The sequence below is a fragment of the Aedes albopictus genome, chromosome 2, assembly GCF_035046485.1.
Source record: "Aedes albopictus strain Foshan chromosome 2, AalbF5, whole genome shotgun sequence".
Taxonomy (NCBI): domain Eukaryota; kingdom Metazoa; phylum Arthropoda; class Insecta; order Diptera; family Culicidae; genus Aedes; species Aedes albopictus.
The window spans coordinates 489,298,152-489,320,355 of record NC_085137.1 but is presented as its reverse complement, the minus strand read 5'-3'; the positions used below and the strand labels follow the sequence as shown (position 1 = coordinate 489,320,355).

Sequence of the window (22,204 nt, the reverse complement as noted above, 5' to 3'; positions counted from 1 at the left end):
AAACTATCGAGCCAAGGACGACCAATCAATGGCATCTTTGAGACGGACGACTTTTTCAGCACACTCTTCACGTTTTTCTTCGGTTTGGATCTGCACACCAGCGACGTATGTCCTTTCTTCCCGCACGAAAAACACTCCAAATTACACGCCGGGCAGTCTTTCAGTTCATGGAACTTCCCACACAGGTGACACGTTTTTCGGATCTCACTTTTCACAGACTGCGATGCAGGTTTCTCTTCCCTAACACGTGACTGTTTGAAACCTAACCTCTTCACATACTGCTGCGACGAATGCTGCAATGTGGTATTCCCTGATTCGGCCATTTCGAAGTTCAATGCCAAATCACACGCGGACTGGAACGTTAGGTTCTTCTCTTTCAAAAGCACTGCTCGCAAACCCGAGCTTTGGATTCCAACAACAAACCTATCTGGCAACGCATCGTCTAGGAAATTTCCGAAACTGGCACGACTGAGCACGTGTTTTTATCGCAACAATGTACTCCGCGATGGTGTCTGATGACGCTTGGACACACTGGTGAAACTTGTACCGTTCTGCGATCACATTCACTGTTGGCGCAAAATGGCCTTTTAACGCGGTCACTAGTTCTTCAAAACTTTTGTTTTAGGTTCCGCGGGGATCACTAACGACTTCAAGATCTTGTATGTTTCCGGACCGATCAAGGTGATCAACATTGCGACGCGTTTGTTCGCGGACACTTCGTTTAACTCGAAGAAAATATCAAGACGCTCTTTGTACTCTTCGAAGCACTCACCGGGGACGTACGGCTCAATGCTCCCAATCATTCCTCCACGATTCACTGTAACCGGTACGGTCGCTTTCGAGTTTTCACCTTCGACATTGGCCATGGTTTCACGATTCCACGACACAAAGACACTGCTTCACAACCACGTGATAGACTCACTGTCGCGTAACGACCGACGTAGACACAACTTTTACACACGCGTTACCGTTTACCTCGTCGCCAGCTGTTCTGCATGACGGAGGGAATGAGAGACGAGACCGCACTGCTAACTTACCGATGTAGTTTATTAAACGGTTGAAATACAAAAGAGACTTATTATAGGTAATGCAGGCTATTTATATCTATACAACCGGAAATCAATAGGTAGGTAGATAATAGACAATATAACAAATGACTATCAAGATAGGAAGCTACTTCTGCTGACATCTATTGCTAGATTTGCTATGCCATAATTATAGCTATAAAGTAGGTAGTTTAAAATATTACAGTCCTTTTTCCAGTCCGATTGGAGGTCCATTATGAGTTGCCGTTCGCCGATGTCCAAGTATCCGGGTCCATTTGAGCCATAGGCTCAGAAGAGGGTTAGTGTGAGCTGCTCTCAGACTCAGGGGGAAAGAGCAACTGACGAAAGTGCCGGGGCTGGGATCGAACCCATGACCATCTGCTTATGAAGCAAACGTGTAGCCACTACGCCACGGGCCCCGGCAAGCAGGAATTTTATCAGAGTCATAATCAAATTTGGAAACTTATTGATGGCTTATATTCCGACGTTATGTTAAACGTATAGGCAGAGCTGAAAAAAATCAAACCCCTCAGTTGACTACTTGACCACCTTCACTAGCACTGGAAGCCGATCAATATCCAAACAATTCGACAAAGTTTTTTTTCTGCACTGCCTATAATTTATTATCACTGTTTATAAGATTAATATGAAATTTGACAAAAAAAATATTTCTTAATGCATGCGATAAAATTTAATTTTCCCATACAACGTTGATCCATCCTACTATATAATTACGCCTCAGGAATTTAAAATGGTGAGATTTGACGAGATCGCTTTACTTTTGTCAAGATTTTGTTTTTATCGCATGCATCTATTTTGTTCACCTTCGTAATTTCGGCGAAGCATCCAATCCTGGTTCTGCAACACTGCCGGTCATCTTAGGGGTGGTCAGAGACTATTTTGTTGCTGACCGTTCATCGGATTATCGAAAAACCTGTTATATTATGTGTCGCATGCATGGATTTGCGTCAGTATTTTAATTGGCCACATCCGGCGGGACACGCGAAACCGGTTCCGGAACACTACCGGTTCAGATATACCATACCGGTCTGAAACTATTTTCCTGCATACTGTTCATCTGGTTATCGCAGAAGCCGCTATTTGATGTGTCGCATGAATGTGTTTGGTTCTCTTTTTTAATTGACCACTTCCTTGCTGCTTACCGTTCATCTGGTTATCGAAAAAGCTGTGGTTTGATGTGTCGCATGCATGTGTTTGGTTCAGTTTTATAATTGGCCACTTACGGTGGGACATCGGAAACTGGATCCGGAACTCTACCAGTTCAGATATAACATATCGGTCTGAAACTATGTTTCTACTAACCGTTCCTCTGGTTATCGAGAAAGCCGCTACTTGATATGTCGCATGCATTAGTTTTTTAGTTGGCCACTTCCAGCGGGACACCCGGAACCGGTTCCAGAACACTACTGGTTTAGATATGGTCTGAAACTATTTTTCTACTTACCGTTCATTAGGTTATCGAAAATGCCACGGTTTGATGTATCGCATGTATGAGTTTAGTTCACTTTTATATTTGGCCACCATCGGCGGAATACCCGGAACCGGTTCCGAAACATTACCGGTTCAGATATGGTCTGAAACTATTTTTATGCTTACCGTTCATTAGGTTTTCGAAAATGCCGCGGTTTGATGTGTCGCATGCATGGGTTTGTATCATTTTCATATCTGGCCCCTTCCTGGGGAACCGGTCCGGAACACCTAAATGGCGATATCTCCGGAACGGCTGGACCGATCCGAACCATTTTCAATAGGAAACAATGGGACCAGATTCCACGTCGAATGAACCGTTGGTCAATAAAATCGGCTGAGGTTTACTGTCAAAAAGTGATGTGAGTTTGTTTTTTTTTTTTGCCTTTCTCGTACACTAAGTGTACTGGAAAGGCTATATGTTCACTCCAAAAATGACTTTTTGATAGAAGGCTCGGAAAGTCGAGCCACATATACCAATCAACTCAGCTCGAAGAATTGAGGTGATGTCTGTGTGTGTGTATGTGTGTATGTGTGTGCGTGTGTATGTATGTGGACAAAAAAACTCACATCACTTTTTGGCAGTAAACCTCAACCGATTTTGATGACCGACGGTTCATTCGACGCGGAATCTGGTCCTATTGATTCCTATTGAAAATGGTTCGGATCGGTCCAACCGTTCCGGAGTTATGACCATTTAGGTGTTCCGGACCGGTACTCCAGGTAGGGGCCAGATATGAAAGTGTCACAAACCCTTGCATGCGGCACATCAAACTACGGCATTTTCAATAACCTGATGAATGATAAGCAGAAAAATAGTCTCAGACCATATCTGAACCGGTAGTGTCCCGGAACCGGTTCTGGTTGCCTCGCCGGAAGTGGCCAAACATAAAAGTGAACTAAACCCATGCATGCGACGTATCAAACCACGGCATTTTCGATAACCTGATGAACGATAAGCAGCAAAATAGTTTCAGACCATATCTGAACCGGTATTGTTCCGGAATCGGTTCCTGGTGTTCCACCGGAAGTGGCCAAATATAAAAGTGAACTTAACTCATGCATGCGTTCATCATCACATCAAATAGCGGCTTTTTCGATAACCAGTTAAATGGTACGAAGGAAAATAGTTTCAGACCATATCGGAACCGGTTGTGTACTGAACCGGTTCCAGGTGTCCCGCCAGAAGTGGCCAATTGAAAAAGTGAACCAAACCCAAGTATACGGCCATCAAATAGCGGCTATTTTCATTCCATATACCATATCTGAATAGGTTGTGTTGCGGAACCGGTTCCAGGTGTCCCGTTGGAAGTGGCCAATTAAAAAGCTGAACCATACCTATGCATGCGACACACCAAATAGCGACTTTCTCGATAAGCAGATGAGCGAAAAGCAGGAATATAGTTCGGACCATAAGTATCTGAACCACTTATATATAAAACAGACGAAGTTGAAGAGGTGAATCCAGCTAAATGCCGGTCTGATGATGACCGAAGAATAGTAGGTCAAAACACGTCACGCTAAGCAAGCTGTTTCCGTTATTTGTCTCTGATGATTGCCAATAAATCCACAAATAACATATCTGAACCGGTAATGTTTCGGAACCGATTCCAGGTGTCCCGCTGGAAGTGGCCAATTGAAAAAGTGAATCAAATCCATGCATGCGAAACATCAAATCACCACAAAATTTCGATAACTAGATAAACGGTCAGCAAGAAAATAGTCTCTGACCACACTTAAGATAACCGGCAGTGTCGCAGAATCAGGATTGAATACATTGGGCATGGCATTAGGCATGGCACACAAATTACGTAACGCTAAAATCGGTCATTTCCGACCCCCTCTCTCCCCCTTGTAACGCTTTTTGTATGAAAACCTAATAATTTTTGTATGGATTCAACCCCCCTCCCCCCTTGGAAATATTAGTCGGAATTCAACATTTTGAGGAAGGGCACAAATACCGTGAGGTCGCCATTCACCGCTCATTTAACGGCCTTTTTGTAAAGTTTGGGACATTAAAATCGACGTTGGCGAAAATTGCACATTTATTTTCGTGAACTACCTAATAATTATGTTGTTATTATAGAAAAAATCTAAAACGGTCGTAATTTTTTTTATCTGCATTAACGAGATTTTTAGCCCAAGGCCAGTTCATCTCTGGACCCACGCTTTACTTCCTTTCCGAAGGAAGAACTCACATTTTGCGAGTTTGTCGGGAGTGGGATTCGATCCCCCAGTAGCACACTTGTTCTACATCAGTTCATGTGACTCTTATATGACCAAATTTGGTCATATAGGAGTTACATTGACTTTTCTAAAACATATGTGCTACTAGGGTCCCAGGTCCTCGGCCTGATAGTCAAGTGTTCTAACCATCACACCAGGTCCCCTCCCCGGTCGTAAGATATGTTTACAACCGAAAAAATGAAAATTAAAATGTGTTATCTCTTGGCTCCTATTACCGCTCATGCATCCATTTACCGCTCACTAGATTATTTTTTCAGGAAGCCATATGAACTATTCATTTATAAAAACCAAATAACTTTTATTTACCATAATATTGATGATTCATGATGTTTAGTTCATCCTGTTTTGGCAAAAGGGATTTTTTACGGGTATAACTGTGTTATCTCCCGCTGTCTGCTTAGAACAGTTCCCATGCTCCCCTGCAGCGCAGTAGGGGGAAAATTTTTTAAGAACGTGATTTCAGGTACACCCATATAAAAACTTGATGAAATGAAAGTTTTTAATGTGGCAGCATGTTACATTCACTTTTGTTACGATACCTTACTATCATTTGATATTTTTTGTATGATTGACCCAGAATGAGCGGTGAATGGCAACCTCACGGTAAATAAATCAAGAATTTTTTAAATTTGAAGGTAAAATTTGACTCCCCTAGAAAGTTTCTTACCAAATCCGATGAGTTAAGCGATTTTACTTATTTGTTTGCGTATTTTTTCATCAAATACATTTATTATTTATAGACACCAACCACTCCATTGACAGATAATGAAATTTGATACGTTCTAGAGTATTCTCAGGATTCGGAACACTTCGACGGAAAAATCTTGAGTACATAATCGACGAGAAAGGCACTATCACCACTAGGTGGATTAATCTGGGTTTTTTGACATCACTTCAATTCGTCGAGCTGAGTCGATTGGTATATGTGACTCAACCCTCCGGGCCTTCTATCAAAAAGTCATTTTTGGAGTGAACATATAGCCTTTCCAGTACACTTGGTGTACGAGTATGGCAAAAAATAGAAATGGCAGTAAGATAAAAGCATTGTATTAGAACATCTACTTCTCATTCTTCTTCTTGGCGTTACGTCCCCACTGGGACAATGCCTGCTTCTCAGTTTAGTGGTCCATGAGCACTTCCTAATCTAATCTAATCTAATCTAATACATACGCAGCCAGTACAAGGAAGCATCCTGGGAAATATTCGGGTTAGATTACGCCCGACTATTTTTTTGTCAATATTGAAGTTTGTGACATATTAGGAATATGATTGAAATATGAATAAGTACCCGAGCAAAGTCCAACAACAAAATTACAGCAAATCGAAAACATGTTTTGTATTCACCAACAAATTGATATCACATTTTGATATCAGTTTATCTTTACTTAATTTGATTTCAAATTTTGTTTTCAGTTTGCTTTCATTTTCAAGTAATGCAAATGTTTAGTGTTAGAATAATTTTAACTCTTTCAAGTTAACTATGTAAAGTAATTCTAGGGATATATCATTAGTGGAATTATTCTTTTGTGTTTATAATTTGATATCAACCAAAAAACTCTACATTTTACGATTTTTCATTTTTCTTGTGCTGGTAACAAAAACAGTTATCAATTTGCTATCATCGATAGCAGGAATTGTTTTCAATTTGCTGTCACAGGAACATTTTTCTGCTCTCATTTTTGATGTTTTAACCGTTAAAACGACCAAAACGACATCAACCTGAGTTATCAAAATTTGCAATATCACAACATCAAAATTAGTTTTCAATTTGCTATCAGACTTTGCTCGGGTAGTATTACACGAATCAAAATAAAATCTACTTTCGCGACTACTTTTACCCGCAGTTATAAATACGGTCGGGTGATATGATGACTGCTGCAACTGCACGTGGCATTTGCACTGCGATTAAATTTTATCCATCGTTGAAGGCCTTGGAAAGTTGTCACTATAATTGTGTTTTTCTTGAAACGCACAATATAACAAAGGTTACTGAGGTTGAAAGTTAAATAATGTATGTTGGAAAAATCTCACCAATCTGTTAAGTTGGTCGTTGTCCAATGGTATACATGAGGAACTTTCGACAGATGATCATTTTCAAATTTTGGAGCCTGTTCCCATTCAGCGACATATGCTGTAGGGGGGGGGGGAACTTTCGGGATTCGCACGAGCCGTAACACCGTGTCTTTTAGGTGTAATTCAGAGCTGTAAGCTGATGTTTTTTTAATTAGTTCAGTTCGGTTACAAAAGTTACAAAAAACTTACATCGGTCTTCCCAGTTTTTATGCTGATCCCAACAAATAAAGTAATATGTACTCAGAAAATGAGTCAGTAATGCTGAAAGACCATAAATTCAATGAAATTAACGTTCAAGTTCATTATGCATCTCCTACTTACAATATCTTCTAACCTCGAACTCAATTTTACCAGCCAAAATTCACTTCCCGAGCGCTTGGCGACGTACAGTATGCGGCAGGAAAAAATGCGAAAGTGTTTTTCAACTTCAAACCTTATTTTCGTCCATTTGACATTAACCAAACTATGTTTCAACGTTCCATGATCTATAATAGGCTAGTTTTCTGAAAAGTTAATTAAAAAATTTCCCATTTTGGTCACTAACCTATACAGGGCGGCGCCTGAAGATGAAGACAACCAGAATTTTCAAACCGCAGAAAATCGCACAGGTCGCTAAATTTCGCATCTGATAAAACAAAATTTTCGATTTTCTCTACAATATCATCAAATATATGTACTTATTTCATCTGGTATGTGAAACTACATGACTCTGGATCAGTGTGGTCTGGTTGTTCATCGAATTTGAGCTAATTTTGTTACTGTTATAGTCATTTTGTTTAATGACCATTGGGCGCGCAGTTTATTGATATCCGCTTATTAGGCCTACATTATCACATGTTAAACATCAAATGTGTTCATTTTTTATTTTTCAGTGCTAGAATATAGACATTGACTGATACACTGTCATGAAAAAATAGTCATACATATCCCATATTTAGCGTGTAATAGTGCCTTGAACTTTTCGCATTTTTTCCTGCCGCACCCTGTACCTATCTAAATAAGTTAATTTTGGGTAAGTTTTGCGTCATTCGTATTCGCCTAGTTACTCACGGTAATTATTGGGCCAATACAGAAAAATTCAAGTTATGTTTTTCACCAATAGAATGCTTCCAACAATTTCACGTGAGCATTTATTTCTGCCAGTCATCAATTTGACATCTTCCCTAGATCCCTCTATTTAGTTGTCAAGTTATCTGTCACGCGTTGTCTTCGGTCAAGGGGTATTCGACCATGGGGTCTAAAGAGTCTGCACAGATAGATCGGCGCACGTCGCAACAGATGCTATGTTTACGGCATTGCTATCATTACTTCACACTTTCACCATGAATCTCTATTATCGCATTTTTTTCTACGCCATCACAATCAAATTTACTCCTGGAGAATATTCTTATAGATCTATGCACTTTTTCCTAAACACGGGACGATGTCCTCTCAACTTTCAAAAGGATCGACTATTTTTCTAGCACCACGTCACCAGAGGCAAATTTCTTCATAGCTTCTGGCAGTCAAACACTCGCGATCTCAACAGAAAAGCCATGTGTATCTGTTCACCACTAGTAAATTAGCAATCATTAAGAATAGCCTTCTGTTGGAAGCACCATCCGCGGAATCAATTTTTATCCAGTTGAACTTTAGAAAAACAGCCGAGACCGCTGTCGAACGCGGCCGGTCAGCATTCATTTATTTAGTTAACATCAAATTCATGATAATACTGAATCAACAATTTGCCGCCATAATACTCGATTTGCAGCTGCAGCTCTCCAACGTCGGTCACGCCCAACACTCGCCAGATCACGCTCCACCTGGTCCGCCCATCGTGCTCTCTGCGCTCCACGCCTTCTTGTACCAACCGGATGGTTAGCAAACACCAACTTTGCAGGGTTGTTGTCCGGCATTCTTGCAACATGCCCTGCCCATCGTATCCTTCCGGCTTTGGCCACTTTCTGGATGCTGGGTTCGCCGTAAAGTGCAGCGAGCTCGTGGTTCATCCTTCTTCGCCACACACCGTTCTCCTGCACGCCGCCGAAGATCGTCCTTAGCACCCGTCGCTCGAAAACTCCGAGTGCTTGTATGTCCTCCTCGAACATCGTCCACGTCTCGTGCCCGTAGAGAACCACCGGTCTTATTAACGTCTTGTACATGGTACATTTGGTGCGGGGGTGAATCTTTTTTGACCGCAGTTTCTTCTGGAACCCATAATAGGCACGACTTCCACTGATGATGCGCCTTCGTATTTCACGGCTCACGTTATTGTCAGCCGTTAGCAAGGAACCGAGGTAGACGAATTCTTCTACCACCTCGAAAGTATCCCCGTCTATCGTAACATTGCTGCCAAGGCTTGTCCTGTCTCGCTCAGTCCCACCTACCAGCATGTACTTTGTCTTAGCCGCATTCACCACCAGTCCGACCTTTGCTGCTTCACGTTTCAGGCGGGTGTACTGTTCTGCCACCGTTCCAAATGTTCTAGCAATAATATCCATGTCATCCGCAAAATAGACAAATTGGCTGGATTTCGTGAAGATCGTACCCCGGCTGTTGAGCCCGGCTCGTCGCATAACACCTTCCAGGGCGATGTTGAATAGTAGGCAGGAAAGTCCATCACCTTGTCGTAGTCCCCGTCGAGATTCAAATGAACTGGATAGTTCACCCGAAATCCTTACGCTGTTCTGCACACCGTCCATCGCTGCTCTTATCAGTCTAGTCAGCTTCCCGGGAAAGCTGTTCTCGTCCATAATTTTCCATAGCTCTGTGCGGTCGATACTGTCGTATGCCGCTTTGAAGTCGATGAACAGGTGATGCGTTGGGACCTGGTATTCACGGCATTTCTGGAGGATTTGCCGTACGGTGAAGATCTGGTCCGTTGTCGGTTTCCCAGATCTTGACTACTAACTGGTGCAGACAGGTGGCCAACTTTTCCGGGCCCATCTTGATGAGTTCCGCTGCGATACCGTCCTTACCAGCCGCTTTGTTGTTTTTGAGCTGGTGGATGGCATCCTTAACTTCCCTCAGCGTGGGAGTTGGTTCGTTCCCGTCCTCTGCTGCACCAACATAGTCATTTCCTCCGCTGCCTTGGTCCTCCGTGCCTACATTCTCTTCGCCATTCAGGTGCTCGTCGAAGTGCTGCTTCCACCTTTCGATCACCTCACGTTTGTCCGTCAGGAGGCTCCCGTCCTTATCCCTGCAGATTTCGGCTTGCGGCACGTAGCCTTTGCGGGATGCGTTGAGCTTCTGGTAGAACTTGCGTGTTTCCTGTGAACGGCACAGCAGTTCCATTTCCTCGCACTCCGCTTCTTCCAGGCGGCGCTTTTTCTCCCGGAAGAGACGGGTCTGCTGCTTCCGCTTCTGTCTGTATCGCTCCACATTCTGTCGGGTTCCATGCTGCAGCATTACCGCCCGCGCTGCATCCTTCTCCTCCAGAACCGCTCTGCACTCCTCGTCGAACCAATCGTTTCGTCGACTCCGTTCTACGTACCCGATAGTGCTCTCAGCTGCGTTGTTGATGGCTGCTTTGATTGTACTCCAGCAGTCCTCTAGAGGGGCCACATCGAGCACACCCTCGTCCGGCAACGCTGCCTCGAGATTCTGCGCGTATGCGGTGGCGACATTCGGTTGCTTCAGTCGCTCTACAGGGGATACTCAAAATAACTGGGACAGGTAAAATTTTCACTTTTCAAAAAATGTTCAACTCGGTGTAACTTTTCGAAAAGGGCATCAAATATTCTCAAATTTTTACTGTAAGTTCATCAACTAGTTGTGTATCAGTGGACAAAATTTGGAAAAAATTGGGCCATTCTACACAAAATTATAAAGATTCTAGAAAAAGGTATAAATATACGATAGCCAACTTTGAGCTGTTATATCTCCGGATTCAATGAACCGAATCCAATGAATTTTTGATCATTTATGACTTATATAATGAGCTATCAAAAACTTTTGACATAACTTAAAATTCTTTACACAAAAGAAAATTATAACGAATTGATTATTTTCTGATAAAATACTAATTTATCCAAAACTTCATCATCGTTTGAAAATTCGAGATAGTAATTATAGTTCATTTAAATTCCCTCTAATTGCCTTGAATATATATATGTTTCAAAGGAAAGCTACCAAATAGCCGGCATTAAATTGAAAAAGTAATGGGATGCACATGAAAAATAGATAAATTTACTAAAAAATCATAGAATAAATGAAATCGCTATAACTTTTTTTTTATTAATAATTTCAAATCAAGTCAACTGTTTTTCAAAGTTCATTATATAAGTCATAAATGATCAAAATTTCATTGCATTCGGTTCATTGAATCCGGAGATATAACAGCTCAAAGTTGGCTATCGGATAATTATACCTTTTTCTAGAATCTTTATAACTTTGTGTAGAATGGCCCGATCTTTTCCAAATTTTGTCCACTGATATACAACTAATTGATGAACTAACAGTAAAAATTTGAGAATATTTGATGCCCTTTTCGAAAAGTTACACCGAGTTGAACATTTTCTGAAAAGTGAAAATTTTACCTGTCCCAGTTATTTTGAGTATCCCCTGTAGATCGTACCGGGGCGGCCGCCGGTAATGTACGTTGTTAATAACGGAGAGTTTTGGGCGCAGTTTAACCATCACCAGGTAGTGATCAGAGTCGATATTAGCGCCACGATAGGTCCTGACGTCGATAATGTCGGAGAAGTGCCGTCCATCAATCAGAACGTGGTCGATTTGCGATTCCGTTTGTTGTGGTGATCTCCAGGTGTAACGATACGGGAGGCTGTGCTGGAAGAAGGTGCTACGAATGGCCATGTTCTTGGAGGCGGCGAAATCGATGAGGCGTAGGCCATTTTCGTTCGTCAGCTGGTGGGCGCTGAACTTTCCAATCGTCGGTCTGAATTCCTCCTCCTGGCCTACCTGAGCGTTTAGATCCCCTATGATGATCTTGACGTCGTGGTTTGGGCAGCGGTCGTACTCACGTTCGAGCTGCGCGTAAAATGCGTCTTTGTCATCATCAATGCTTCCGGAGTGAGGGCTGTGCACGTTTCTTATGCTGATGTTGAAGAATCGACCCTTGATCCTCAACCTGCACTTTCTTTCGTCGATCGGCCACCAACCGATCACGCGCCTCTGCATGTCGCCCATCACTATAAAAGCTGTTCCCAGCTCACGTGTGTTGCCGCAACTCTGGTAGATGGTATGATTACCTCTAAACGTTCGCACCATGGATCCTGCCCAACACACCTCCTGCAGCGCTACGATTCCGAACTCGCGGTCCGTCAGTATATCGGCGAGTATGCGGATGCTCCCGATAAAGTTGAGAGATCTGCAGTTCCACGTACCGAGCTTCCAATCGCAAGTCCCTTTTCGTCACTGTGGTCGTCGCCATTGGTATCGGTTCGCATTCTTCTCTTGTTGATTTTCCGGTGCTAGTCTTTTTTTACGGCTGGCTCGCAGGGCCGGTCAGCATGGTCTTTCTGAATACCCGCGTGTCGATTATTCCGATCATCACCATACAAACAGAGATTGAAGGATATAAATCAAATTTTATGAGCCTTTTACCACCGAAAAATGTAATAAAACTCATGTACAAACAGTTTTAACAGCATTTTTTTTTGTTATTTGATTGTGCTCAATGATTATGCTCAACTCAACGTAACCTGAAAAACCGCAGCCGGGTTTCCCCTGGTCAACTTGCGGTCATTTTACACAATAAATAAACTTTTTCGCAATACCACGCGCATTGAAACGTGCCTGAGGGGCCACTCAAAAAGGACGAACCATAAATATTCAAAGGATAGGGGTAAAATGTCTTTTTGTATGTGTGAACTAAAACTGAGAAGAAATGACGATAGTCAAAGAAATATAAGAATATAACATCGTATTTTAACCATCCCAAACCCCACCTGATTGCAGAAAATTAATTTCCGCCCCCTTCTCCCCCTTGTCATTTCAGACCCTGCGAGCGAAATATGCGGGACTGCGAGTTGATATCCTGTCGGTTGCGGCGGGTGGAGCCACTCTGCCGCTTGCCCGGTTCGGCCCTGCAGCAGCTGGCCATGTGTGGCTTCTACGAGGATCTGGAAAAGGGAGTCACACGTAAGCATCAAGCGTTCTCCCGGCTGCCTGGGCTGTTGCGATTGTTGTTGATTGAATGTTGTGCGATTGTGGTGAACAATCGAATCGAATGTTAAAATTTCACTCTTTCTCCCTTTCTGTGTTCTCGTTTTGTTCTTGATTTCTGTAGTGTTTCGGGCCGGCGAGCAGGGTCGCTACTGGTACGCGGTTCTCGGAGGTCAGCTGGAAGTCCGTTACCATGGGGCGGAAACCAAGGATAGCAAGGTAAGTGAGAATGAAGTGCGGTGAAACATTTTCATTGCTACATAGTTACAGGAGGGCTGGGTTCTGGGTCCAGTAAGGTGGGGTGTTTGCTTTTGAGTTGAATTTATTTGTTCTGCTATCCAATTAAAAGGGGGCGGCAGCACAAATAGGAACATGTGGGAATTCTAAGGTAACAAAAAAGCTAAAAACCCATCAACACAAAAAGTGACCGCAGCAAAAAGTGAAACTATTTTCATTGTTCCACATGAGAATACAGTAGCGATCTGATTTTGACATCTGCAAACATTATTTTACTCATGTACTAAGAGTTATCCGTGCCCAAGGGAGGGGTTTCGGGTCCCTTTGCCCTTATCAGGTATCAGGGATCAGAAGGCCGGCTCCAGAGGCACGTTATCCTCCATTTGGGACATTTGTGCCATCGCCATAATAATTGTCTATTTCATAATCTACCTGAGGGAAATGGAAGGAAATAAGGATAAGGATGGGGATAAGGATAGGTAGGGAAATAAGAAAAAATACCCTGGAAGAGGGTACTAACGCATAAGCGTACCACAATGGGTTCAAACAGCGCCCTGAAAAGGGCACTGTAATAACGCATAAAGCGAAAGAGAGCCTATAGCTCTTTACCACAGCGGGTTAAGAACAACAGAATATCCTGAATATTCAGGTCTCTGAAGTCAGTTTCACTTAATAAGTGTTTACCGAATACTCGGAAACGCAGTTGCGCAAAAACTGGACAGTTACATATCAAATGATACGAAGTTCCATAATCGGATTCACAGCTATCACATACAAATGAATCAGCTTGCTGAATATTCGCCATGTGATAGCTGAGTCGGCAGTGGCCAGTCAGCGCTTTGACCAGAATGCTGCAATTCTGCTTTGACAGATTTGTAAGATACTTCGTCACCCTTGGAGATGGCTCTGTACAATACAATTTGGTTTGACGACATGACTCCAAACTATTCCAGTATTGTCTATGTTGAGTGGCAGCCCAGGTGTCAATCTGAAGCTTTACCCAACACTTCGATATCGGAATAGCTGGCTCAGGGCCAATAAAGTCATGTGATGCTCCAGTGCGAGCTAACTCATCAGCCAATTCCTTACCAGCGATGGAAGAATGGCCAGGTACCCATACAAGGTGATCAGCGTTTGCCGAATTTAGCTCCTCGATTTGAGTTCGACAAACGATAACTATCTTTGACCTAGAGTTGGCCGAAGCAAGTGCTTTAATAGCAGCCTGGCTATCTGAATAGAAGTATATTACTTTGCCCATTACATGCTGCTGAAGTGTCAATTGCAGTCCGCACATAAGAGCTAAGAATTCGACCTGAAAAACGGTGCAGTGTCTACCAAGTGAGTAAGACTGATACAGCCTTAGCTCACGAGAATAAACACCAGCACCTGCTCGACCTTCGAGAAGGGAGCCATCAGTGTAACATACGATGCCGTCTGAAATACTTCTCTCCAGATAACCAGATGTCCACTCTTCCCGGGAAGGGAATTTCGTGGAAAATTTCCTATTTGGAAAATTACAAGCAATTGTAAGATCACTTGGAGCAAGGACAACTATGTCCCAATTCACCAAAAGTGGAAACAACGAGGTGTGTGTTGAACTGCGGTTCACAGGAGTTTCCTCTAGTAGACCGAGTACCCGTAGACGGTAAGTGCAAGAAAGTGCTTCTGAATGTGTAATGGAGCAACGTCAAAGAGAGCTTCGAGCGCTGCCGTGGGAGATGAAGAGATCGCTCCAGACATCTCCATTAGGCACATCCTTTGGAGATGGCCTAACTTTGATTGGACCGTTCTCATTTCGCCCTTTTGCCACCACACAAGACATCCATAGGCCAATATTGGCCGAACCACAGTTGTGTAAACCCCTTTGATATACTTGGGTTTTAGACCCCAAGTTGTACCAATGGTTCGCCGCCATTGCCCGAAGGCCATACAAGCTGTCTTGATTCTGAACTCAATGTGAGGTGTCCAGGAAAGCTTGGAATCAAGAATAACTTCAACGTACTTTACCTGTTCGGTCACATCGATTTCAGAATCAAAGAGACGCAAAGGTCGAACGCCATTACGGTGTCGCCTTTCCGTAAAAGAACAATAGATGTTTTACTCGGATTAACCGCAAGGCCATATTGGCGACACCAACCCTCAACTACCTGAAGCGCGCTTTGCATCAGGTCGAAAAGGGTGCTGATGCACATACCGACTAACAATGTTAGGTAGTCGTCGGCAAAACCATAGGTAGGAAAACCGCTATTATTGAGTTGCCTCAATAGCGTATCTGCTACGAGATTCCACAAAAGTGGTGATAAGACTCCCCCCTTGGGGGCATCCACAAACACTCAATTTCCTAATCGCCGCTTGACGCAATGTCGCGAAGAGATATCGGTTTTTGAGCATTTGGTGAATCTAATTGGAAATCATTGGAGATATACCATGACCCCGTGCGGCTTCCAATATGGCATCGAAAGGCACGTTGTCAAAGACACCCTCGATATCTAAGAAAACACCCAAGCAGGATTGCTTTTGAGCGAATGAATGCTTTCTCGATATCGTAAACAACTTTGTGTAAAAGAGTCACAGTGGACTTTCCAGATTGGTAAGCATGTTGGTTCACATGAGGAGGCATGTTGGCAAGATGAACATCACGGATGTGATGATCGACAATGCGTTCTAAGCATTTCAGAAGAAAAGAGGTTAAACTGATAGGTCTGAAGCTCTTTGCTTCTTCATACGACGCACGACCCACTTTCGGAATAAACTTTGCAGTAATATCCCGCCAGGATTTGGGAGTATACCCTGTAGCAAAACTGCAAACAAGTATTATTTTTCAAAACATGTTTGAAATAATCAAATCCCTTCTGAAGCAAAATAGGATAAACCCCATCTGCTCCAGGAGATTTGAAAGGAGCAAAGCTATTAAGCTGTTAATCGATTCTACAGTGATAGACATTCGTTTAGCCGAGGCCAACAAATTTTCAAAAAAAAAGTGTCAGGAAACTCATACAAAAGAGGTTATGATAAAACTGTTTTATCGTAGTGATAGCTTATCTTGTATCATTTTATAAAAATGTGATACATCACACTTACATATACACTGAAACAAAAACGAGGATAAAAAACCTTTAAATGTATTTTTTTGCCTAGACATTCGTTTAGCCGAATTGTACAATTTTTGGAATTCCATAATAAAAAAACTAACAAATTTCGAAAAATATCCAACAAAATCGTTTTGTATGGTGACCTGCATTATAGATCGACTTGTAAATCATGAGTTAGATCGTTTTTGGAAGTGTTGCCATATTAATTTTACATGCATCTCATATAAATATGTCATAATATTGTGAATGTTTCCAAATTGAGATTTGATGTAGTTATTTTTATCGGAAGTTTTTTTTTTAAATCTCTTTGTATTTGTGAATTTTAACTTAAGCGAATTCTTCACACAACTTTTATCGGAAGTGTTTCAAAAGAATGCAATGAAAGCTTCATGACGAGTGCAGGTTGAAAATTTACGAAAAACAATGTTTTTGACAGAAAAATATAACGCAAACCATCAAAAAATCACGTAGTTATGTATTGTTTTGATGAAATATGATGGTTTCACTTGCATAAATCACAGCGTTTGCTACTATTACGTCTTCTAATAGCTCCTAATATCTTCTAGACTGTATTCTGGCTGAAATAACATACATTGGCCGGCTTACATTTCGAGAAATGGCACCGAAAGTATTCAAAGTTCTAGCATGAACTACTTGTTTCATAATTTAGACGTTCTTTTCAAATAAATTATGTTAAAAATGAATGACGTTCAAAACTAAGACTCATTTATATTATATTTCTTCAGATTGAATTAAATAGGCCAATTGTTTGACCACATCTTGCATTTTTGTATGAACATCTGCTTTTAAATAAACAGGGTAAAAAAATTCTGACACTTCTTGCAGTTCTTTCACTTAGTAGTCTTCTAACTCATTTAGTAATGCTAGTATCAAACAGGTATACTCCACAGGCATTAGGGCACGTCTTTATTTCAACGCAGAACTATTTATTTTAGCTTTTATCTATCTAATTTTAAGGCTTAACCAACCAAAAATCAATATACTTAATTTTCTCATGACATTTTATGCAATAATTTGACAAAACCAGTGAAGAGAATTGTCAGACAAAAAAGGCACAAAACAAGCAACAAAGGAGGTGCGACGATTACTCTTTATCCCTACTGGTAACAGATAATGACATGATCTCGAATTTTTTTGTTGCAGACAAAACGGAAGCTGAATTTGTTGCGTACTTTTCAACTCGTGTATAATCAATTATTGCTAACCCAAAGTCGAAACTGTTTGATGATAGAGCTTCACCAGAGTTGTAGTGTTTACCGACTCGAAGGTACCGTCGAAAATCGCAATGCAAGGCTTAAAAATCTCTAAACTCGTCGTGTACGATGTTAATCCCATTATTTTCAAGTTGGGACAAACTTATGTCGCATGGGTTTGTTTGTCGCAACAAATACAGGTTGCGACATTGTCATTATTGTTGCGCGATGGTTGAATTTTGATTCACTGGACAAAACTGTTAATCTAGCTTACGTTTGAGTGTTTACAGAAATCATTTTTCTTAAATAAATTTGTTTATCGTCGCTTCTCCTTTTCGAGACATTTTTTTATAATATTTCTTCGAAAATAATTAGACCCGTATTTTTTTTTCGTCATTAGAGTGACCAGTTTTCAGATAGGGTGGTCCTAAAAATCAATATTGGGATGATATATGACTCACTATATTTAAAAAAACATATCTGAATAACTAGAAAACATACATCTCTGATTTTTTATATGTTACGCCAAATTTACTGAATTTTCTGATAAAAATATAAAACCAGGGTACCCCTTCGGTCCCGAGACCATGAAAACGTTAAAAATCTAAAATAATTGCATATTTTTTTGCACCGAAACACATTTTGGCCCCTCGAACGTATTTTTTCCTTAAAACTACAATTCAATAGCATTCAAACAAAACAAAAAATAAGTTTAAAATCGGTCAACTGGTTCAAAAGCTATGATTTTTTTTGAAAATTTTTAGTTTTTAAAAACCTTGATTTTTAGGACCACCCTAACTGAAAATTGGTCATTCTAATGACGAAATAAAAAAAAGTCGAGTCTTATTATTTTCGAAGAGCTACGAATTTACCAAGTTTCACGACAATCGGAGTTGCACTATATCGTTTTTCTATGGAATGGCTGTATAAAGAAGCAAAAAATAGATTTCATAGAAATCATACATTTTTTCCGCCATGGACAGCGTTTTCGTAATATATTCACACTGAGTTGTGATAATGCGGTGTTGAGTAACTCAGCGAACGTCCTCTACTGTAATTGTAAAAAAACGGCACTGCAAGCGAGAGAAAACAAATCACTGTCGGTTAGACGTAGAACAATATCTCAACCCGACTGAGCACACCCCTCAACAATCGTCCGTTTGTCGAAAGCTTGTTGAAAGGCCAAAGAACCACATGTGAGGAACAAACAAACTCTTTTTCACCTATCCTTTCCAAAGGGAAAAAGCCAAAGGAACAATACGGCTTCTAGTTTCAGTTGACTTTTTCATACATGGAAACGAGTGGAAAGGACAGAAGCCATCATTATTCAAGGGTTTCTCAAAAGAGCACCAACCTTTTGCAGCTCACTTCAAAGCCATCGGTCAGTGTTAGTGCAGGGGGGGAGGGATTGATAGTTGGAGGTCCCCCCCCGGGGCGACCAGGACACAATCAAAGCTATTCTGTGGAATGCACAAAGGTCACGAAGTCGGGTGTCTTTTTATGGTAAACTGGACCCACCCGCAGCATTCCGGATGGGATGGAATGATGATTTCCTGAAAAAGTTGGTTTTGACCTAAAGAGACGCAAGGGATTCGAGCGGGATGGAATGCAATCGGGATATTTTGGTTGAAGCCGGTTAGTTGAGTGGCAAGTGGCTATACTCGGGAGGACTGCGCTTTACTCTAACGATGAAAAACAACTTCGTAAGCATTTTCTAAGTTGAACGAGCGATTTGAAAAAAAAAACGAACAAAATATAAGTTTAATGCTGATTTAATTGATGAAATGAATGCTACTTTTTGCCTTTCTCGTACACTAAGTGTACTGGAAAGGCTATATGTTCACTCCAAAAATGACTTTTTGGTAGAAGGCTCGGAGCGACGTGACACATATACCAATCGACTCAGCTCGACGAATTGGGGTGATGTCTGTATGTGTGTATGTGTGTGTGTGTATGTGTGTATGTGTGAGTGTGTACAAAAAAACTCACATCACTTTTTGGCAGTAAACCTCAACCGATTTTGATGACCAACGGTTCATTCGACGCGGAATCCAGTCCCATTGTTTCCTATTGAAAATGGTTCGGATCGGTCCAGCCGTTCCGGAGTTATGGCCATTTAGGTGTTCCGGACCGGTATCCCAGGAAGGGATCAGATATGAAAACGCTACAAACCCATCCATGCGACACATCAAATTACGGCATTTTTGATAACTTGATGAATGGTAATTATAAAAATGGTCTCAGACCATATCTGAACCGGTAGTGACCCGGAACCGGTTCCTGGTGTCCCGCCGGAAGTGGCCAAACAAAAAAGTGAACTAAACCAATGCATGCGACATATCAAACCGCGGCTTTTTTGATAACCTGATGAACGGTAGGCAGGAAAATGGTCTCAGATCATATCTGAACCGGTTGTGTTCCGGAACCGGTTCCGGGTGTCCTGCCGGAAGTGGCCAATCAAGAAAAGTGAACTAAGCCCTTGCATGCGACATATCAAATAGTGACTTTCTCGATATCCTGATGAACAGTAAGCATGAAAATATTCTCAGACCATATCTGAACCGGTTGTGTTTCGGAACCGGTTCCGGGTGTCCACCGGAAGTGGCCACCGGAAGTGGCCAAATATAAAATTGAACCAAAACCATGCATGCGACATATCAAACAGCGTCTTTTTAGATAATCTGATGATCAGTAAGCCAGGAAAGCATTCTCAAACCATATCGGAACCGGTAGTGAACCGGTTCCAGATGTCCCGTCGGAGGGGGCCAAGTATAAAAATAAACCAAACCCATGCATGTGACATACCAAATAGTATCTTTTTTGATATTTTGATGAACAGTAAGCAGGAAAATTTTCTCTGAACATATCTGAACCGGTAGTGTCCGGAACCGGTTCTGGGTGTCCCGCCAGAAATGGCCAAATATGAACCAAACCCATGCATGCAACACATCAAATCGCAGATTTTTAGGTATCTCGATTTGCCAAAAAAAAAGTTTCAGGCCATATTTGGGACAACCGATAGTGTTCGGCAACCGATTACGGGTGCGCCATCGTAAGTGATCAAATGTAAAGGAGAACGAAACCCATAAATGTGACACATGAAATGACTTTTTAGGTAACCTGATGAACGGTTAACAAGAAAAAATAATCATAGACCATACTTTGGAATACCAATAGCGTGCCGAAACCGGTTCTAGGTGCCCCGACGAAAGTGGTCAAATGTAGAACGGAGCCTCAAAAAATACACGCAGCATATTAAATAATGGCTTTTTCGATAGCGCGAAGAACGGTCAGCAAGAAAATAGTCTCAGGCCACATTTAAGACTAACGGTAGTGTTCCGGAACCAGTTTCGAGTGTCTCGCCGGAACCGGCGAAATGCATAATTGAACCACACCCACATGCAGTACATCAATTCGCGACTTTTTAGGAAAACTGATTAAAAATTTGTATGAAACTAGTCTAAGACCACAATCGGTAAGTGGTAAAATGTAAACCGAAAGTGGTAAATTGTGAAATGGAACCATACCCAGGCGTGTGGTACCATAAAACCATGCCAATAATTGTTGTGAAATTACCTGGTTTAACTTTTAATTCGATAAACTAACTATATTTTAGTATTTGTTAAGTTTGTAGGATTTGTTTTTCGACACAAATCCTACAGATATTGTGGTGGTACGAATTGATAGTTTGTTTCTTTTACGATTGTTGGCTTCCGAAGTTCACTGCGGTTGATCACAAAAAGGATCAGGTGTCGGAAAGCATCAAATTTGAACTACCAGAAGTAGCAGCTGTACGAGGAGCCGCTGCGAGTGTGAGTAACAACACAATATCGGATCATTCGTATTTACAGTGTATTACACTGTGACATTGTCGAAATAAAAAATGTCGTATTAAAGAGAATGAATACGCAGGGTTTGACAGTACATGAAATGGCAGCTTTTTTGATAACACAATGATCGATTTGTAAGAACATAGCCTCAGTGTCCCGAAACCAGTTCTGGGTGTCCCACTGGAAGGGGTCAAATGTAAAAGTGATCTATACCCAAGTATAAGATAAAACTAATCGTGTTTTCAGGTAACCTAATGCACGTTAGCAATGAAATAGTCAGACTATATTTGGGAGACCCGGTAGTGCTCCGAAACCTGTTTCGGTTACCGGGTACCGCATCGAAAGTAACCAAATGTACCATGCGATTTTACATTACGGCTTTTTAATAACCTGCGGTACGGTTAACTAAGAAATAGGCTCATACCACATTAGAGACTGGCGGTAGGGTTGCACAACCAGCGTTTGGTACTTCGCCGGAACTACGAAAGTAAATAAAATCAATGCAAGCGATTAAACCCACATACAAACAAACGTCTCACTGTATTTACTACCTTACGTTCTTATTTTCAACGGTCAATAAAATATAGCCTAAAATGTGCTATATTTGTGAGAATATTGTGCATCCTAGCTTAATCACTCAGATCCTGCTGATCTGAGTCAGCCGCCATAAGATTGCGCCCGTTTGATTTGTACACGGCGGCTGACAGCTCCACCCGGCGGATGCAAAACAGTTTTAGCCAAGGTGCACACCGTGTACAAATCATACGTGCGCGGTCTGGCGCGGTCTGAGGCTGCGCGTTTCGAACGCAGCTAGCTGAGAATCTGAGATAAGCGCGACAATATAATGTGAGAACATATTCGACGAGAAAGGC

At 41.7% G+C, this 22,204-nt stretch overlaps 1 protein-coding gene across 2 annotated transcripts in view; it reads left to right on the top strand.

Annotated features, from left to right (window-relative positions):
• LOC109423294 (rap guanine nucleotide exchange factor 4) overlaps positions 1–22,204 on the top strand; it is a 957,479-nt gene that overhangs the window by 417,104 nt on the left and 518,171 nt on the right. For both annotated transcript variants that reach the window (XM_062854198.1, XM_029870605.2), the window contains exons 3-4: positions 12,793–12,935; positions 13,084–13,178. In XM_062854198.1, the coding sequence (XP_062710182.1) occupies positions 12,793–12,935; positions 13,084–13,178 (238 nt within the window). The remainder of the gene's footprint in view (positions 1–12,792; positions 12,936–13,083; positions 13,179–22,204) is intronic.